General features: G+C 43.4%; 1 protein-coding gene across 3 annotated transcripts in view; it reads left to right on the forward strand.

Annotated features, from left to right (window-relative positions):
- The window catches only part of ADAMTS16 (ADAM metallopeptidase with thrombospondin type 1 motif 16), a 193374-nt gene that overhangs the window by 82409 nt on the left and 90144 nt on the right, over nucleotides 1–20821 (forward strand). For all 3 annotated transcript variants that reach the window (XR_015149151.1, XM_086362465.1, XM_086362466.1), the window contains exons 9-11: nucleotides 2598–2735; nucleotides 7638–7791; nucleotides 17959–18054. Coding sequence is in view for 2 of the 3 variants with exons in the window: in XM_086362465.1 (XP_086218591.1) it covers nucleotides 2598–2735; nucleotides 7638–7791; nucleotides 17959–18054 (388 nt within the window). In the remaining variant the exon portion in view is untranslated. The remainder of the gene's footprint in view (nucleotides 1–2597; nucleotides 2736–7637; nucleotides 7792–17958; nucleotides 18055–20821) is intronic.

Below are 20821 nucleotides of genomic sequence, written 5' to 3' on the forward strand. Positions count from 1 at the left end.
AGAATAAACCTATGACAAACCTAGACAGCATATTAAAAAAGCAGAGACATCACTTTGCTGACAAAGGTCCATATAGTCAAAGCTATGGTTTTTCCAGTAGTTATGGATGGATGTGAGAGTTGGACCATAAAGAAGGCTGAGCGCTGAAGAATTGATGCTTTCAAATTGTGCTGGAAAAGACTCTTGAGAGTCCCTTAGACTGCAAAGAGATCAAACCAGTCAATCCTCAAGGAAGTCAACCCTGAATATTCATTGGAAGGACTGATGCTGAAGCTGAAGTTCTAATACTTTGGCCACCTGATGCAAAGAGGCAACTCACTGGAAAAGACCCTGATGCTGAGAAAGATTGAGGGCAGGAGGAAAAGAGGGCAACAGAGGATGAGATGGTTGGATGGCATTATCGACTCAATGCACAAGAGTTTGAGCAAACTCCAGGAGATGGTGATGGACAGGGAAGCCAGGCTAACTGCAGTCCATGAGGTCACAGAGAGTCAGACAGGACTGAGCGACTCAACAACAACCCCCAACATTACTAAATCAAAACTCTACCAGGTAGGCTTTGGGGAGCCAGTGTGTGGTACATTTCTCAGATATTCTGATGCTCAGACAAGTCTGAGAATCATCGAAAATGACTTTGATGAAGATGTTTAATCCCCAGATGTGGGATACTGTGGTTTTGAATTCCTTAGAAATGAAGGCAGAATTGGTAGCAGATTCATCTAGGGCACTTGCTGGACCCTAATGTGTTTTCTTCATATTCGAGTCAAGGGCCATCCAGGGGAAGGTACTTTGCTATTTCATCTTCATCACTTTCTCCCCGAGGCAGCCTCCCATGGATGACGCCTGAATCCTCCATTTCTGGGGCACATCCCCTCTGCCGTATGGTTACCTCGCCTTGACTGAGTGCTTTTAATGGGATTTCAGGTGGAGGCTGGAGTGACTGCATCTGCATCCCCTTGGTCCTGAGCGGGAATCATGCAGAAGTTGGACAGTGATTGTGCAGCAGGTTTCCTTGGACCCACCCTTCAACCACGCTCAGATTACACTATTGCATGGGTCGGTCCGAGCTCTGACATCAAGAGTATTGGGTTCCAGTCCCAGCTCTGAGACCCTGGACTAGGCTGTCTCCGGCCTCCCATCTTGCTATCGTTACAAATATAATGTCTACCTTGTAGACCTGTAGTGAGAAAATAATACTTAATGTGCTTAATGTCCATGGGATTTTCCAGGCAAGAGTACTGGAGTGGGTTGCCATTGCCTTCTCCATACCTGAAAAGTAGTGCTTACAAATGGGAGTTGTTCTTCTTCCTGATATTATTAAACAGCTCTAAGGAAAACAGTTGAGTCTTCAGCCTCTGCCACAAGTGCAGATTCCCCGGCCCCCTGGGAGCTACCTCCCATGTGTCCCTGTCTCCCAGCCCTGTGCCCCTCCCTCCATTCATCATGGGGTTCTCGGCAGAGGAAAGCCCACATGGATGCAGGAACCATCCACCCCTCTTTGCTTCCTCCTTCTCTTCCCTTCCCCTTCCTTCTGTATCCCGCTCATTCAGAACTGCTTTCTGGGACTCTGTACAGTGACCGGGTGGGCTCTGTGCTGAGTCGCTCAGTTACGTCCAACTCTTTGAGACCCCATGGACTGTAGCCCGCCACACTCCTCTGTCCATGGGGATTCTCCAGGCAATAATACTAGACTGGGTTGCTACGCCCTCCTCCAGGGCATCTTCCCCACCCAGGAATCGAACTGGGGTCTCCTGTACTGCAGGCAGATTCCTTACCAGCTGAGCTGCCAGGGAAGCCTGAGCGGGTGGGTACCAGGCACTAAAGGCCAAAAATGGCTTGACTCTCCAAGAATGTGTCCGCCCCCATGGGAAGTCTTCCAGGTCATGGAGCTCCCAAGTCCCCCAGGCTTCCTTCCCAGTGCAGCAAGTTGTGCTCTTCTGAGGTGGGTGAAGATGGCAACCTGAGGCAATCCTACAGGACTAGCTTTAGGAAGTTAAGCAGCAGCTGATTTAATGGGCATGTGTAGCAGCTGTCAGTGGGATTCTTATAAGCTCAAGACTGCAGTTTTCTCAAGGGACAGTAAGGATGCACTGTTGGCATTTTGGGTTTTGACCATCTGCAAAACACCTACCGGCAATGCAGGAGGCCTGGGTTCAATCCCTGGGTTGGAAAGATCCCCCGGAGAAGGGGATGGCAACCCACTCCAGTACTCTTGCCCGGGAAATCCCATGGACAGAGGAGCCTGGCAGATTACTGTCCATGGAGTCTGAAAGAGTCGGACATGACTGAGTGACCGAGCACACACGCACACATCCCCCACACTGGAAACGCTTTTTTATAACTGAATTGTCTGCCCTTCACAGATACCTGGCCGTGGGCTCTGTTTTGATGGTGGGCACTTTCAGTAGCTGCACAAATGGTAGTTTCTCCCGGAAGGGTCCGTGACCACGTGGATATTTTCCCCGGTTTGGTTTCCCCTTGCCAGCCTGCCTAGCACACAGGAGGAGTGGTCTTCACAGGGCTGACCTGTGTTGGTTTGAGTGAGTGCGATCGCTGACCCTGTTCTTTGCTCTGACAGACCCGTTTCTCTCCCACAGCTTCGGCATGGTCCATGACGGAGAGGGGAACGTGTGCAAGAAGTCGGAAGGCAACATAATGTCCCCCACGTTGGCAGGACGCAACGGGGTCTTCTCCTGGTCCCCCTGCAGCCGCCAGTACCTGCACAGGTTTTTAAGGTACGAGCCCCGCAGCTGGCTGTGTGTCTCTCGCTGCCTTTGACGTTCACGGCTGGGTCCGCCAAGTCCCGTTGGAGCGGTCCCCAGACTCATGTGTACCAGCCGCTCCCCTCCTGCTGTGCAGCCAGGTTCCTAAGGGGCCTCTGAACACGAGTGATCTGTGGCCCAGGGTTTGGGGACCCCTGTTGTAAAGGAGATGCAAAGAGCATGCTTCCTTATTTTCAAAATACTCGCATGCTGGCAAGAAACAGGAGGGAAGTGGCTACTTAGGTCTCTTTAAGCACATTCACATGTCTGAGCGTCATCAAGGAGAGTGTGAGTGTTACCACTCGTACTTCAATTATATGTTCTTGGGGAAAAAACTTAACACATGAAACCACCTTACCTTGAGTTTGTAGCAGATTATCACAAGAAAAAAATTAGGCAGTGGGGTTCAGGATGGGGAACACATGTGCACCCGTGGCGGACTCATGTCAGTGTATGACAAAACCAAACCAATACAATATTGTAAAGTAATTAGCCTCCAAAAATAAATCAAAAAGAAAAAAGTAAAAAAAAAAAAATTAGTAGACTTGAAAGTCAGAGAGAGAAAACAAATGAAAGAAGACCAGGGGGAAACACACAAATAGACCCTAGGACTTCCCAGTGGAGGAGACGCAAGAGATGCAGGCTCAGCCCTGGGTGGGGAAGACCCCCTGGAGGAGGGCATGGCCGCCCACTCCGGTACTCTTGCCTGGAGAATCCCAGGGATAGAGGAGTCTGGTGGGCTGCAGTCCATGGGGTGTTAAAAGAGTTGTACAAGACTAAGTGACTAGACAACAACAATAACAAATCTGTATCCTGTAATATAAACCTGTACTCCAGGGATACACACTTGATCGCTTCTTAAAACTTCTGTTACCAAAAGGGCAGCATTCACACTCTTCTTCAACTGGCAGGGCACAATGGGTCCTGTCAACATTTGCTTTTCTCTGCACAGTGTTCTCTTGGGGTCAAGTTGGGGATTGTTAGCATTGTTTTTCGCTGCTTCATGCAGCTGCTCAAATTTTTAGGGGTGTGTGTTTGTGTGTGTGTGTGTGTGTGTGTGTGTGTGTGTGAAGGATTCTGCTTTCTCTAACAAAGAAGTGTATTGACAAGGAAAATTTTAAATGTTTTTATATCTCAAATCCTTTGTATAAATTTTATATTCTTAAAAATTTACTTCTTTTTCATCTTACTGGTCTTGATGAAGACATATAAACATCATAAATTTTTTGAAATGTGCTCTGAAAACCTGAAAAGTGCAGGCATCAGGGATACAAAGTGTGGGCTTGCATGAAGATCAGCTTCATGAGAGAGTTTGGGTTTTAAACTGCCAAGAAATATGGAACTCACGGAAAGAGAGCAGTCCTAGTCTGAGACAATAATTCTCTCCATGCCACTAATCAGGGGTGTAATCGCCAAATCAAAATGTGGCCCTGGGAATGACCGATGAGAGTCTGGAGCCCAGAGCCATTTTGTTCGGTTGATTTTTGTGCCGATTATTAAAACTCTTCTCTAGCCATGCAGTAATAAACAGTTGTTTTCAGGGAGTTTACTAATTTCTTTGGACCACATAATAATAAAAATTTGGACCACACATAAAAAAAATAATAATAATAAGATGTTTTTCATGCTCAGAAATGTGTTTTCTTGAAAGATCAAGTTTTCCAAGAAAGCCTCTCATTGTCCGATTCACTCTTCGGATTCTTAGCACTTGAGATGTCTGGCTGTGAACTGAATGTGCCCAGTGTTTCAACCCTGATTTTTCGTTGGCTTAATGACCCTGAATCCATCTTCTTTTACATGTTTTCTGGTTCCCTAACTTTTAAGTAATCAAAACACTGTTATATTCTCCACCAGTTAGTCAGCAATTTGGATGTGATCCCAACAATGAGTAAGGATAAGTGACCAACTTTTCGAAGATGAATCTGCTTTCCTTTATTAGCAGTTTAGCATTAGGTATACAGAAAAATTATATATAATAAGGAAACTCAATTGGCCTGAAGTTGTCAGCATGACTTTTCTCTATACTTAGTAGAAAAGTGTTTACAGTAAATTCCTCAGACTCATCAGTAAAGACGTATGTCACTTCCTGCAGACAGACAGACTTCATCACATTTACTCATGTCTGTATCTGGGAGGCCTAGGACTTAGGGAAATTTTAGCTCATTATTTTAAATTTAATGGCAACATGGGCTCATCTTCAATTTGCTGCTTGAAAGTTTGAATCATGAACTGCTGATCAGAAAATATCACCTCCCTTCTCATCACAGAACTGAACTGAACTGAAACATTTGTTCAGATGTATCCAACTCTTTGCGACCCCAAAGACTGTAGCCTTCCAGGCTCCTCTGTCCATGGGATTCTCCAGGCAAGAATACTGGAGTGGGGTGCCATTCCCTTCTCCAGGGGACCTTCCCAACCCAGGGATCAAACCCAGGTCTCCCACATTGCAGGCAGATTCTTTACTGTCTGAGCCACGAGGGAAGCCCTCTCATCACATAATCCACATCCATACATGAGAAAGGTCATTGCAGGAAAGCAGGAGTTTAAAGGGGCACGGATGCCCTGGCGTGCCCCAGACCACCCTGTGGATGAGAAAATTTGATTTGACCTGAAAGAATCTGTTTGGGGACATAAGAGAAATAAGACATTTCCATTTACATCTTGCCCTGCTGTTTAATATTGATCTTAAGAAAAACAAGCCCTCGAGTCATGGCTAAGTGTAGTTTTTGTGAGACGGAAGGACGAGCAGTTTCCTGTAGATCAGCCAGGGAATCAGCTCATGCGCCAACTTGGACTTCCCCACGTAAGCCTGGGAGACCTTGACCGTGGCAAGTAGGTAGCCTTTCCTGAGGGCCCGTGTCCTCTCTTGGAAGAAGAGGTGGTAAAGGTAAAAAAAGAAAAAAAAAAATCTCTGGAAGTCTTTAACCTGTTATGGTTCGTGAGTCATGGCGGGGAAAAGGACTTTGAAATTTTCTTACAGAACCTCTGGCTTGGCCTAATATTCTTCATTAATGTTATTTTTTGCTGTGCTTGACCACATATATAATATATATGTACCAAATTATAAGCTCAATAACATTTTACAGCCTGGGGGCAACAGTCCATAGGGTCACAGAGTTGCACATGACTGAAGCGACTTAGCACACATGCACACACACTTTGGTGTAACTTCTACCGAGGTCATGACCTGGAGCACATCACAATGGCCAAGTCTTGGAAACAGCCTGAGTGTCCTTCAGTGGGTGAAAGAGTAAAGAGGACTTGATACATGTGATGTACATGTGATGTTCACATGTGTATATGCACTGGTGTGTGTGTGTGTGCGTGTGTTTAGTCGCAAGTGACTCTTTGCGACCTCATGGACTTTAGCCTGCCAGGCTCCTCTGTCCATGGGATTCTGCAGGCAAAAGTGCTGGGCTGGGTCATCATTTCCTTCTCCAGGGGATCTTCCCAACCCAGGGATCGAACACAAGTCTCCTGTGTCTCCAGCACTGGCAGGTGGATTCCTTACCAATGGCGCCAGCTGGGAAGCTCGTATGTGTACTGTGTCTATATCCACACGTGCACACGGTGTGATATCATTCAGCCACGAGAAGGAAGGAAGTTCAATCACGTGTGACAACATAGATGAATTTTGAGGGCATTGTGAAATGAGTGAAATGAGTCAGAGAAAGACAGACATTGTATGATTTCATGAATGTGTGGGATGTTGAAAAGAAAAACAGAAACAGAGAACAGATTGTTACTTTGGGGTGAGTAGGGTGAGGTAAAGATTCCCCTCAAGGTGAACAACCCCACAAAGAAAAGTTGGGAGATGCCTAAGGTGACCTACTGCTGTGGAATTTGTTGTGATTACAGAAGTGTTTTATTTTTGTTTGTTTGCTGTTCACTTTCGCTTATGGAAATTTATAAGCAGAATTTAGTTGCTATTTGCAAACACTTGTTTCTCCTCCTTCCTCCCAATGCAAAATTATCCCGAAGCACGTCTGTGTAGGGAACAGAATGCCCTGTTTGTGGAGGAAGAAATCACCAATTGGTGGTTAACTATCTGCTAGTGAACTGAAGGAGAGAATGAACTTCTTCTAGGCCTGGGAATCTGGTCAGAAATCAGCCTTCGTATAGAGCATTTCTGATGGAAATCACTGCACATGTTCCATGCGGAAGCTGGAAGCTATTGTGCAGGAAAGGAAGGAAGAAAAAAATCACAGCCTTTGACACAGGTTGATCATGTTTCTGCTATTAACAATGCTCATTTCATCTTTTTATTGTTCCTGGAAAGGAGTGTACTTTAGACAGTGTCTGTTATAGGAGCTTCTTGCATCGAACATCTGGTTGTACCATTTCTTCCCACTTTCCCCACGCTAAGTGAGAGATCCCAGGAAGAGCAAATGGCCTCCCCAGAAAACGTGACATAGATTCTGAACAATTTTAGAAACTGTGGCCCCTATATTGAAATACGATTAAGATAAATGTTTTATTTCGACCTCAGGGGAAAAAAAAAGTCTCCTCTTCTTTGCACAAGACATGTTGTAGATTTTCATGCTGCTGGGTCACTTCAGTCATGTCCGACTCTGCGACCCCATAGACGGCAGCCCACCAGGCTTCCCTGTCCCTGGGATTCTCCAGGCAAGAACACTGGAGTGGGTTGCCATTTCCTTCTCCAACGCATGAAAGTAAAAAGTGAAAGTAAAGTCGCTCAGTCGTGTCCGACTCTTAGCGACCCCATGGACTGCAGCCTACCAGACTCCCCTGTCCATGGATTTTCCAGGCAAGAGTACTGGAGTGGGGTGCCACTGATGAGGGGAAACAAAAGGCCTGATTGCGTGTACACCTTTGGGAACTCCTGGCCTCACCAGCAGCTCTTCTGTGTTCTAGCACCGCCCAGGCTACCTGCCTTGCCGACCGGCCAAAGCCCGTGAAGGAGTACAAGTATCCGGAGAAGCTGCCCGGAGAGTTATACGACGCGAACACACAGTGCAAGTGGCAATTTGGAGAGGAAGCCAAGCTCTGCACGCTGGGTTTCAAAAAGGCAAGCGATTGTCGGCAAGTGTTCAGCGCGAAATGCTTCATAAAACCGTTTTATTCGGTGAAGCTGACGTTGATGTGTGCTGCGTTTATTGGGTACCTACCAAATGTCAAATCCTGTGTGTTAGGGCTGGCCCTGTATAACAGGAAACACATGTTTTACTGGCAAAGAAGGTGGCCGTGGATGCTGCGGTAGGTATCAGCTTTCTCTCGAGTACTGACTTGGCCTCTTGGGTCAGCTCCTTCTGATTTATCATATGCGAGTTCAGTGAGAACTCTTGGTTGGTGGAAGGTGGCAAATTAATACACTGTATTCTTTTCAAATGGTGTTTAAGGAACAGTACGCACTGCCTCTGCTCCCCTACCTTCCTCAGACAGAGACAGAATTTACCATAAGGCAGTAGCCTGTCTGGGACTTCTGATTATTAAATTCCTCAAATGAAGTATTTCTAGAGAAGCCTTTCATAGTAGTCTCCTGACCCCAGGGACACCAGCAGAGCGGTTTTCTCACATAGATTCCCCATGTAACACAGAGACACGTGGTCTTGCTAGACAAGGGAACATGAAGATTTCATAACTCGCTCTACTAAACTGCTATCAAAGCCACCCATAAATGGAATGAAAGTAGTGATTTTGGGGGCTTCCCTGGTGGCTCAGTCCATAAAGAATCCACCTGCCAATGCAGGAGACCTGGGGTCGATCCCTGGGTCAGGAAGATTCCCTGGAGAAGGAAATAGCAACCCACTCCATTATTTTTGCCTGGGAAATCCCACGGATAGAGGAGCTTGACAGGCTACAGTCCATGGGGTCACACGAGTTTTCTTTTATCCTAGTTTATAATAAAATCAAAAGTAAAGTGGACAAAAATATATAGTCCTCCAGAAATCTCCAACATTTCAGAACACGTTGGGAATATGCCCAATTTAAATCCAACATGATCATCTTCTTTCTTCTAAACTCAAGTAGGTCTCCCCGTAGAGTCAGTTACAGCTGTCTGCCAGAACTGGATGTTTATCTCCTCAGCTGGGTAATCTCAGCTTCGAACCAGAATAGTAAATCAGCTAGCATCAACACAGTATTCCCAGTGTTGCTTTTTCCGTTGGAGGAATATGTAAGATCCCTGAGAATTTTTTGTGTTACTCTTCTGTTTGCTAAGGAAAAGGAGCCCACATCTAACATTTTCTTTCAAAGGTGGAGTGTTCTACAGCATACTCCTGGTTTCCACACTGTTTTGCTGAGACTGTAGGCTATCATCCGTGGTAAACTAATAGTGTTTGGGAAATACAGGGAGTAAGTTAAATGCAGCATGTCTTTCTATTGTCGTTACTGTTTAGTCACTAGGTCATGTCCGACCCTTTTGTGACACCATGGTCTGTAGCCCGCCAGGCTCCTCTGTCCATGGGATTCTCCAGGCAAGACACTGGAGTGGGTTGCCATTTCCTTTTCCAGACATCTTTCTATTAATGAGGAAATATTTACACTCAGGGAAATGCATTTGTTTTAGGTTGACAATTAAATTTTTACCTGGTAACCTTTTATCAAACTGAGGTCCCCTCTTGGTCCTTGCTTGGTAAGAGATTCTGTTAGTTTGTTTGCCAATATTATTTACAGCTTCTGTAGCCTCTACAATATTTGTTACTTGTTATGTAATGATTTCAGAGATGAGTGTTAAAATCTTTAACAAAGGTTATATATTTTCCTGTTTTTCCCATTGGTTCTATTAGTTTTTGCTTTGTGTATTTTGAAGCTAGGTTTTTAGGTGTATACAAGTTTTGGATTTATTTCTTCCTGATCCTTTCATTAATATACAATAACTTTATTTTACTTTTGATAATGTCACTTTTCTTGAATTCTACTTTATCTTATGCTAATACAGCCACATCAGCTTATTTAAGAATACTCTGCATATTTTCCCCATTCTTTAACTGCCCGTTTCTTTGTGTTTTTATGTAACATGTGTCTGTTGTAGCATCCTTTAGTTTGATATTGCTTTTGTATCCAGTTGAACAGTTTCTAGCCTTTCACTGGAATGTTTAATCCATTATGTTTAATGTAATTATTGACATGGGACTTCCCTGGTGGCTGAGATGGTAAAGAATCCACCTGCAATGCAGGAAACCCTGAGTTTGATCTCTGGGTTGGGAAGATCCCCTGGAAGAGTGCATGGCAACCCACTCCAGTATTCTTGTCTGAAAAATCCCCATGGACAGAGGAGTCTGGCAGGTTATAATCCACGGGGTCACAATGAGTCAAACACGACTGAGGGACTAAGCACAACAATTATTGACATAGCAGATTTAAATCTCCCATTTTGCTATGTGTTTCCTGTTCTCATTCCTTTTTTGTTTCTGTTTTATTTTGGGGTCACAAAGAGTCAGACATGACTGAGGGTTGTGGGGTCACAAAGAGTCAGACGCGACTGAGCGACGAAGCACAACAGTTACTGACACAGTGGATTTAAATCTCCCATTTTGCTATTTGTTTCCTGTTCTCATTCCTTTTTTGTTTCTGTTTTCTTTTGGATTAAATGTCTTTTCAAAAGTTCTATTTTTTGAACCAATTTGCTTTTTAGCTATCTTTTTCTTGCACTTTTAGTGGTTGCTCTAAAGCTGCATCTTTAACTTGCAACCTACATAGAATTAGCATCATGTCACTTTATGCAAAATGCAGGATCCTTACAACAAATGGGTCCATGTAGCCTTCTTTCACTCTTTGTGCTATTGTCATGATGTACTTTATTTCTTTTGCAAGCTATGAGCCACATGGCACACTGTTACAATTTGTGTTTTAAAATAATGGGTTATTTTTAAATAAAATAGGGTCATCTTTTATGTTAACCCACACATTTGCCATTTACTATTCATCAGTTTCAAACTGTGTCATTTCCTTACGGCCTGAAGAACCTCCTTTAGCATTTCTGTAGCACAAATCTGTGGCCATAAAGTATCTCAGGTTTTCTTTATCTGAAAAATGTCATTAATTTACCCTCAGTTTTGAAGAACACTTTTTTTCTGAATATAAAATTCTAAACAGTCCATTCTTTGTTCCTTTTTTTCCCTTTAGACCCTTTAAAGACATAGTTCCATTTTCATCTGACTCAGCTGTTTCTAATAAAAGTTTCTCATCATTTGTCTCTTTCTTCTAACATTCCTAGTCGTTTATTTAGACAATTCGTCAAACTATGCATTTGGTTTATTTTAAGTTTCATACTAGAATCACCATTTGGTTCTTTTTTATAGTCTGTATGTCTCTAGAGAATATCCTACTTGTTCACTTATGCCCGTTTTTTGAATATATCACTTGCGTTACAATTATATATCATGATATATTATTTTATGTTATGTATATTAATATTATGTTGTTATAGTAGGTGAATTCTTTCGATCCCCTGAGCCTTTGTTTTATTATTCCTTTTTTTTTTTTTTTTAGTCACTCAGTCATACTTGACTTTGTGACCCCATAGACTGTAGCCCTCCAGACTCCTCTGTCCATGGGATTATCCAGGCAAGAATACTGGAGTAGGTAGCAATTTCCTTCTCCAGGGGATCTTCCAGACCCAGGAATTGAACCTGAGTCTCCCATATTGCGGGCAGGTCCTTTACCGTCTGAGCCACCATTATTCTTCCTTCAGTTCAGTTCAGTTCAGTCGCTCAGTCGTGTCCGATTCTTTGCGACCCCATGAATCGCAGCACACCAGGCCTCCCTGTCCATCACCAACTCCCGGAGTTCACTCAGACTCACATCCATCGAGTCAGTGATGCCATCCAGCCATCTCATCCTCTGTCGTCCCCTTCTCCTCCTGCCCCCAATCCCTCCCAGCATCAGAGTCTTTTCCAATGAGTCAACTCTTCACATGAGGTGGCCAAAGTACTGGAGTTTCAGATTTAGCATCATTCCTTCCAAAGAAATCCCAGGGCTGATCTCCTTCAGAATGGACTGGTTGGATCTCCTTGCAGTCCAAGGGACTCTCAGGAGTCTTCTCCAACACCACAGTTCAAAAGCATCAATTCTTCAGCACTCAGCCTTCTTCACAGTCCAACTCTCACATCCATAGGTGACCACAGGAAAAACCATAGCCTTGATTAGATGGACCTTTTTTGGCAAAGTAATGTCTCTGCTTTTCATTATGCTATCTAAGTTGGTCATAACTTTCCTTCCAAGGAGTAAGCGTCTTTTAATTTCATGGCTGCAGTCACCATCTGCAGTGATTTTGGAGCCCAAAAAAATAAAGTCTGACACTGTTTCCACTGTTTCCCCATCTATTTCCCATGAAGTGATGGGACCGGATGCCATGATCTTCGTTTTCTGAATGTTGAGCTTTAAGCCAACTTTTTCACGCTCAACTTTCACTTTCATCAAGAGGCTTTTTAGTTCCTCTTCACTTTCTGCCATAAGGTTTTCCTTAGCTCTAAGGCACAGCCTGTACTCTACCTATTAGACAGCTTATGGTTCTTACTCATGAGACGTGGACTTTGGGCTATCCACTGGATGCCCAGATGCTCACTTTGTGTGGGCCAGAACACTGCTTTTTCCCAGCATTGTGTATGCACAATCTTCCGACCCTTATCAGCTATCAGCTCAAAGATGCTGCGCTCTGCCAGACCACTTGGAGTCTCATCCTGTGTATCAGCCATTCACCCCTTAGATAAGGACCTGAAGGGAATCTTCAGGGCTCCCTATTCAATTTAACTTTTTCCTTTCTGATCGTCGTCCCACAAATTCTGGCTACTTCTGCAGCCCCAACTTGGATCTCTGCACTCTCAGTTCGGTGAGACCGCTGTTGTCTGTGTAGGATCCACATTTCTGTACCATGGTCAGCAAAATGTACCCAGGGGGAGAGTTGGGCAGAGGTGGCACTCACCTGATGAATTTCTCTTCTCTTGAGAACTATGTACTGGGTTGCTTGTTGCAAGAGTCTGAAACAATTAGCCAGTTTTATAATTTTTAAATGTAGAAAAGTAAGCCTAGTACCAGTTACTTCACCATAAACAATAGAGAAGATACCTTTTGAAAAAAAATCCATCAAAGTCAGTATTGTAACATAATTCCCTATGATGTGAAATTGTTTTTTAATACAAATAAAATTGACATAGTTTTCTTTTTAGAAGTTAAATTCTACTCATGTGGCCAAACCTTCTAATATAAAGAATCTCAACTTTAGATATAGAGTGACAATTAGATTCTATATATTCTATATGAATTGAAGCATCTCAGGAAATTCTCAATTACAAAATTTAATTTTTCAAATGACCTCCTGCTGAAATCTTCTAAGAATGAGTCTATTTGATTAAGTTGAAATGTAAATATCTTGAACTTTTCTGATGGGAGAATATAAAATAATAAATAACAGAAAAACTACCCAGTGCCTAAACCAACCCTTGGCACTTAAGACCCACTCAGTACAAATTTGCTGGGAAGGGTTACAGATGGATGGATGATATTTTAGACAGGGTTAAACAGGGCTTCAGAGGATGAGATGGCTGGATGGCATCACTGATGCCATGAACTTGGGCAAACTTCAGGAGATGTTGAGGGACAGAGAGGCCTGGCATGCTGCAGTCCATGGGGTCACAAAGAGTCAGACACGACTGGGCAACTGAACAACAACTATAGTTGCTTCATAGTGTTGTGAACTTTTGTGTACAGCAAAGTGAATCAGCTATATGTTTACATGTATCCTCTTTTTTTAATTTCCCTCCCATTTAAGCCAACACAGAGCATTGAGTAGAGTTCTCTGTGCTATACAGTAGGTTCTCATTAGTTACCTATTTTATGAAAGTGAAAGTATACTCACTCAGTATCAGTAATGTATATGTGTCAGTCCCAATCTCCCAGTTCATCCAGCTCCCCTTCCTCCTTCGGTGCCCATTCGTTTGTTCTTTCTATCTCTGCTTTGCTAATAGGATCATCTATACCATTTTTAGTTATTTTGAACACTTTGTCTTTGTTAAGTTCCTATTCTGCTTCATCAACATCGCTTGGTGTCCTGAACTGACAATCTGAGGTGCAGCTTGTGAGAATTGGAAATTTTATCACCTTAGTGTCCTGGGTACTGTTGGTAAATTGGGAAGTCCCCCGCCCTGTGCCCACCCCACCCCATCCAGCATTTATTGCATTCCACATTCCTATCCCTGGAACCATTATTTAATAGTATCTTTGTTCCAAGAGGACCCTAAAATTTTATTAAGAATGTAATGATCATAATGTTAGTTTAATACCACCCTTGTACTTAATCCAGAAGTTAGCAGTAAAGTCAAAATATGATAAAACCAAGAGGGAATAATTGGATTTGAGTTGTTTAGATAACAAAATAAACATCATTTGAGATACTAGGTTTTCTATTTGTTTTCCAGGATAGAATGTCACATTGTTATTAAGTGGCCAGCATTTACATAAAGACACCAAAGCCTCGAATACTTTCTGACATGTTAGAACACAATAACATGAATTATATATTTCAAGGCTCTTGTAACTCTTGATTTATTTCTACCTGGGGGCCTAGAATTGGGGACTGAGCAGTTTGAAGGATGGGGCTGAAATACACAGATGGCATAAACTGGGCACAGGCTGAAGAAGAGACACATCATATGATTTAGTGGTGTGCTGATGGCCACCAGCCTCCTCTACATGGGAGCTTCTTATTTAAAAAACTTAAAAACCGTCACTTTCATTAGTATCTTCCATCTATATGTCTATATTCTGCAGAACGTTACCCAAAACTATCATGTAAGAAGACTATGAAAATACTTTTAGCAGTAGTCTCGGTGTAGCATTTTCATATCATAAGGTTACCCTCCTAAATTATCGTAGATGTTTTCATGATCACAATCCACTGATCACTATTATGATCATTTTACACTAAAGAAGTTTCTGCTCACTCTGTCCAACGTTTCCACAGAAACAAACTAACAGATGTTTGACTCACTCAGAAAGCATTTATTGAAAGCCAGCCAGGTGCTAAGCACTGTTCCAGGTATTGATGACAAAAACATAAAAATAATTTAACATTTTAAAGCCCCATTTATTTTACCCTCTTCCATCATCTCTGAAACCGCCCCAGGAATTAGCAGCATTGGCTCCCTCCAGCCACAGCCATGAACCAGGCTGGGAACTGGAAGTGAGCTCACATCTCCTCATGATCGGAATTGAGAAAGGACACTGGCATGAATTTGGTGCCTGTCGGGTGCCAAGCCCTAAAGGGGGCACAGGACCTCTGACACTTCATGTGGCCCCCGGGACAAGTCGATGGGCAGCTACATACAAAGAGGATACCCGGGTTCTGCCTGCCCTATCTGTCCTGCCCAATTTACACCAGATACCTTCTCAGAAGCCCAAACCCTCCCCTGGGCCTCTGTGTCTCCTGCTAACCCAGCCATAGGAGCTAACCATTCCCTTATCATGCACTTATCCATCTGTGTGTCCTTCCCCTTGCTTGTGCTTGCCCAGCTGCCCGAATCACTAGGTTACATCAGGGCAGGTACCCCTCCCCTGCACCACTGTCTGAAATCTGTGTGTCATCCGTGCAAACAGAGCTTCCTAGCTGTCCCTTTGGAGACTTACAGACACCCAGCCCCCTGATGTTATGGATGCCTTTAGGTCTTCTTATGGCTCTGATCTCTAAACACCATTCCGGCCAAGAACAGAGACCCCTGGTACAGCATGCTAATTAATGTCATGAGAACCAGGCGCAACACTGACCACCAGGCATGACATGTTTGCCCCAGTAGCACTTCATGATTCTGTCAGGCTCCAGAGAAAATACAATTTAACAGTACCATGATTGTAACCATAGGAGATTACTATGAACACCTCAAAATAAAAGCAATGAATTGATATCCAAATTAAAACATCAAAAGCTTCTTAAAATTCCATGTTCTGAAAATCTGTCTTTTCAGTGAGAGAGATACAAGCGTGGGGGGGGGGGTGTCTTTAACAGCTATTTTAACTGTTAAACATATAATGAATAAATTTATGGAGATTTCAGAATTATGTTTTGTGAAGGTAAAATCCATATGGATTGCTAAAAGGAAAATCTTTCAATTAGTCACTCATACAATGCAGAAAGCCTCGTGTGAGCTCATCTCTAGCATCGTTGAAACATGAAGTAGAAGCACAAATGCCGTGAAGCGCCATCTGAAACAGGAAGTAGAGGCACAGACGCCCTGAGGCGCCACCTGAAACAGGAAGTAGAGGCACAGGCGCCCTGAAGCTCCATCTGAAGCAGGAAGTAGAGGCACAGACGCCCTGAGGCGCCACCTGAAACAGGAAGTAGAGGCACAAATGCCGTGAAGCGCCATCTGAAACAGGAAGTAGAGGCACAGACGCCCTGAGGTGCCACCTGAAACAGGAAGTAGAGGCACAGACGCCATGAAACGCCACCTGAAACAGGAAGTAGAGGAACAGACGCTGTGAAACGCCACTTTAAACAGGAAGTAGAGGCATTGAAGCACCATCTGAAACAGGAAGAAGAGGCACAGACGCCCTGAAGCGCCACCTTAAACAGGAAGTAGAGGCATTGAAGCACCATCTGAAACAGGAAGAAGAAGCACAGACGCCCTGAAGCACCATCTGAAACAGGAAGTAGAGGCACAGGCGCAGTGAAAGGCCACCTGAAACAGGAAGTAGAGTCACAGACGCCCTGAATCGCCACCTGAAACAGGAAGAAGAGGCACAGACGCCCTGAGGTGCCATCTGAAACAGGAATAGAGGCACAGTCACTCTGAAGCACCACCTGAAACTGGAAGTAGAGGCACAGATGCCGTGAAATGCCATTTTTCAGACAGAACCATGTGGAAGTTTTGCTGTGTTGCATTTTCTTTATAACAGGAAGCACCCTGTAGATGCAGATATTAAATGTCTTGGGAAATAGTGCAGCACTGGTTCAAGTATTTAGAACAGTTGTACAGGTCATTTAAGAAATGTTTTCGTCATGTGCACTGCAGCCCCCACCAGCTTTCCTGAAGGTCCCATCATTTCATGAGCCCCACGGTCTACCCTTCACTAAGATGTTCCTTTGGATCTAAAAGCGTAAATAATTTCTTACAGTTGGAGAGGCTTTTTATTGTGGTTAAACCTCAGATCTTGTTTTATTTTGCTCACGAATCAGCCATGTGGAGCTTCCTTCCTCTGCACATGCCATTGTTCTTTCTTATCTTTCTTTGCATGAACCCTTCATTCTTTCTCTTCGGAAAGAGCCAGACTTGATCTGAAGAGTTGACTCATCTGTCCATCTTCTCCCACTCCTTTCCTGAGTCCTTCAGGCGAAGCTCTTTTCTAATGGCAAGCCCACGCTGCACCATGTTCTTTCCCTTGTAGCAGGGGAACCTCTTCCCATGTTCACCAGTGGTGATTTACACCGATCTACTCCCTCTAAGACCATTCTTGAGAGAGTAGGTCTGGTCATATTGCTTATGAAACCCCATGCCTAGCTAGATACCTGGCACATTCTAGACCTTCATCAAAGATTTGGGGTTGGTGGATGGGTGGGTAAATGAATGAATGGATGACTGGCTAGAGAAATGGACATGTCAGCAAGTTTCATCATCATCTTTAACATGGAAATGAGGATTCAGAGTTGCAGAGGTTAGTGAAAGGTAGGAGCAAGAGTGAATTATGAAATGTTATGTGTTATTGGTTTTTAATTTCTTAATTTTTAATTATTTGTACTTTTCTTCAATGTCTGGATTAAGCATATTTTATTTTTAATTTAGGAAGTATAATTTTGTTAAATGTATGATGAATAAATAGAAATAAATAGAGCTTCGGGGATAGAATGAAGTTGGACCATGTCTAGAACATGAGACTTCTGGGTCATTAGTCTACCATGAGTACCTACTCCTGAGTAGACATTAGCTTTTAATATGTATCAGTTGTTTTTCCCTTAAACTTTTCAGTAATACTGGGCTTTCTAGGTATCTCAGTGGTAAAGAACCCGCTTGCCAAAGCAAGAGATGCATATTTGATCCGTGGGTTAGGAAGATCCCCTAAAGGAGGAAATGGCAACTCACTCTAGTGTTCTTGCCTGAAAGATTCCATGGACTCAGGAGCCTGGCAGGCTACAGTCCATAGGGTGGCAAAAGAGTCACACATGACTTAACAACTAAACAATGACAACATTTTATCACAGCTGTGTGGACTATTTGTAATACTAATGAACTTCTTTCCATTTTAGGATATCTGTAAAGCCCTGTGGTGCCACCGGATAGGAAGGAAATGTGAGACTAAATTCATGCCAGCTGCAGAAGGCACTACTTGTGGGCATGACATGGTAAGAAGCTCACCTTAGGTACAGACATCATATTCAGATGTCAGCCTTTCAGCCATGCATCCTTCCTCCTTTTGTCTTTGTATTTCTGAGCCTGTCTTCCTGATCTTTATGCTCCTATCTGATACAACTGAGTGACTGAACTGAACTGATACTATGTCGAAAAATTGCTTAATTTATATTAATTCTATGAAGAGGACTGACTCCCCTTCTCACTTTTCTAGTGATGCATTGATGAGATACCTGCAATTACTAGACACTGATGTCAGGCAACAGGTGATGGCTGATTCTGTTTAATGAGGGATAATGTTAAACTCTTGACTACCTTATAATCATACAAAGAACTAGTGTTCAGTAGTTCTGATAAAGCCTCAGAGCATCCATTGAAGACTGTTGAACAGAGCCTTTTGACTATTGCTCCTGGGAAAATAAGATGCTGTCCTGGGGAAAAGAGAAAATTCATAAGATGGCAAGTTCATTACTAGCTGGGAGACAATGACAATTCTGTCATTAAAACTGAAAATTAAATTCTCTTACTGCTAAAGAGTAATATTTTAATTATTTTTATTTAAGCTGCGTGATTGTATTTTTCAAACTATAAAAGGCTACTAGAAAAAGACAGAAATATGTCAGAACCAAATTGTCACCGTAACCATTTTTTCTTCTATGTATCTGAACTTTTTAGTGATGCTAACAAGTACAAAAGAGAAACATATGCCTGAATATTATTGATCTAGTACACTTAAATTCTGAAGTAAACTTTGTTACACTATAAACATATTTATATGTGAGTACAGAAAGAAAGGATTTACAGTATTAAGAAACAATGTTAACATGCTTTCAGGTTAAATTATTGCAGTGCTGACTGAGAAAATGAAGAGAAGTGAGGTAAATTTGCCTAGGAATAGCACCTAAGAACCATTCATCCTACATCTGTTAATATGCTTTATTTTCAGACCTTCCAAGGGTGAGATTGATATTTAAATCTGTCTAGTGATATAGACAGCAGTAAACTAGTCCATAACAAAAAAGTCTAATAAGAATGCTTTTAGTTTCTCAAAAGGCAGAAGGAGAAGAGAGTGACAGAGGATAAAATGGCTGGATGGCATCCTGTGGACATGAACTTGAGCAAACTCAGGGAGATAGTGAGAGACAGGGAAGCCTGGAATGCTACAGTCCATGGGGTCGCAAAGAGTCAGACATGACTTGACGACTGAACAATAGTTTCTCAAAAGAGGAAATGCATTTGCTGAGATACTGCAATGTAGAAACGCCAGTTGTCACAGGATACCAGGGAATTTGGACTTCCCTGGTGGCTTAGATGGTAAAGAATCTGCCCATGATGCAGGAGATCCAGGTTGTATCCCTGGGTCAGGAAGATCCCCTAGAGAGGGAAATGGCTACCCACTCCAGTGTTCTTGCCTGGAGAATTCCATGAACGGAGGAGCTTGGTGGGCTACAGTCCATGGGTTCCCAAAGAGTTGGACACAACTGAGTGACTGACACTTTAACCAGGCAATTTACCTGAGCTTTAAGCTGCAGGTGATCATGACTCCCTGCATATACTTGATTGCAAAGTTTTCAAAATTATGCTGATTTCTTGAAAGATTGGTAGCCCTCCCATTGTTGCCCTGGTGATGGTGCACACCAGTGTGGCTTGGCTCTCCAGGCAGCCTGCTTTCTTTAAAATCTACTATTTTTCAGGGATGATGTAATAACTCTGGTGCTACCCGTGTATTATCATTACATTCTGTTTACCTTGAAAGCACAATTGTTGTTGTTCAATTTCTAAGTTGTGTCTGACTCTTTGGGTCCCCAGGGACTGCAGTACACACCAGGCTCCCCTATCCTTCACTATCTCCTGAGTTTGCTTAAACTGATGTCCATTGAGTCAGTGATGGCATCCAACCATCTCATCCTCTGTTGCTGATTTTCCGTGGTATTTTTTTTTTCATTATGTTTCCAAATAGAGCCTTTTCCTTCAAATTGAAAAGAATTAGTATATATTAAGCCAGAATGGATCCTTACGAATTGCACGGCGTTAAGTGTTCTGCCTAGAATCTCATGGGTGCCCAGTGGCCAGGATGGGACAAGCATCAGAGGCCCCTGTAAAAGCTTCTTTGGTGTTAGTGGTGTGTCTTTGTGCATCACTGGTCCACAGTGTCCATGAGGTGTACTGACTGAGAAGCGAGCATTACCAAAAGTCAGTGTGCCAGTACTTTGGGGTATTCGAGAGCAGTGGATATGTTCTAGATAACTGACAGTAGCTCTCCAGCTTCTGTATATCTCTTTCCTGAATGGGAGCCTATTCCCCTCCACCGGCTACAACAATGAGGCTCTGGGTGGACCTGCATGCTGGTACACCTGACCCGTGGTCAGTGCATCTTTTAGTGACAGGAGCTGTCCTTAGAGCATTATATACATTGAATCCCCACAAGCATCTGGAGGGTAAACCTACGGTAGCCCCCACTGTAGACCCAAGAACTCTTCCAGGAAAAAGACACTGGGTTCCCTGTGCTCTCGCCATGAGAAATCCATAGCAAGGGGATGAGGACTACAGCCTGGATGCATGCCAAAGCAGACTCTGGTTCTTCGGTGATCCCTAATGTAAAATTAAACCAGCTCTCGCTTTGTGATTACGTTTGGTACAAGGACTGGGTCATTACCTTGGGTCCCTGGAACAACTCAGTCTGGTGGTTTCCATCATGCCTGATGCTCAGAGGAGGGCAGGTTCGGGGCACCTGAGTCAGTGCCCAGGTCATGCACCTGG

The sequence above is a fragment of the Bos grunniens genome, chromosome 20 (genome assembly GCF_055505025.1).
Source record: "Bos grunniens cultivar Pamir isolate PY7600 chromosome 20, Bosgru_T2T1.0, whole genome shotgun sequence".
Taxonomy (NCBI): Eukaryota; Metazoa; Chordata; class Mammalia; order Artiodactyla; family Bovidae; genus Bos; species Bos grunniens.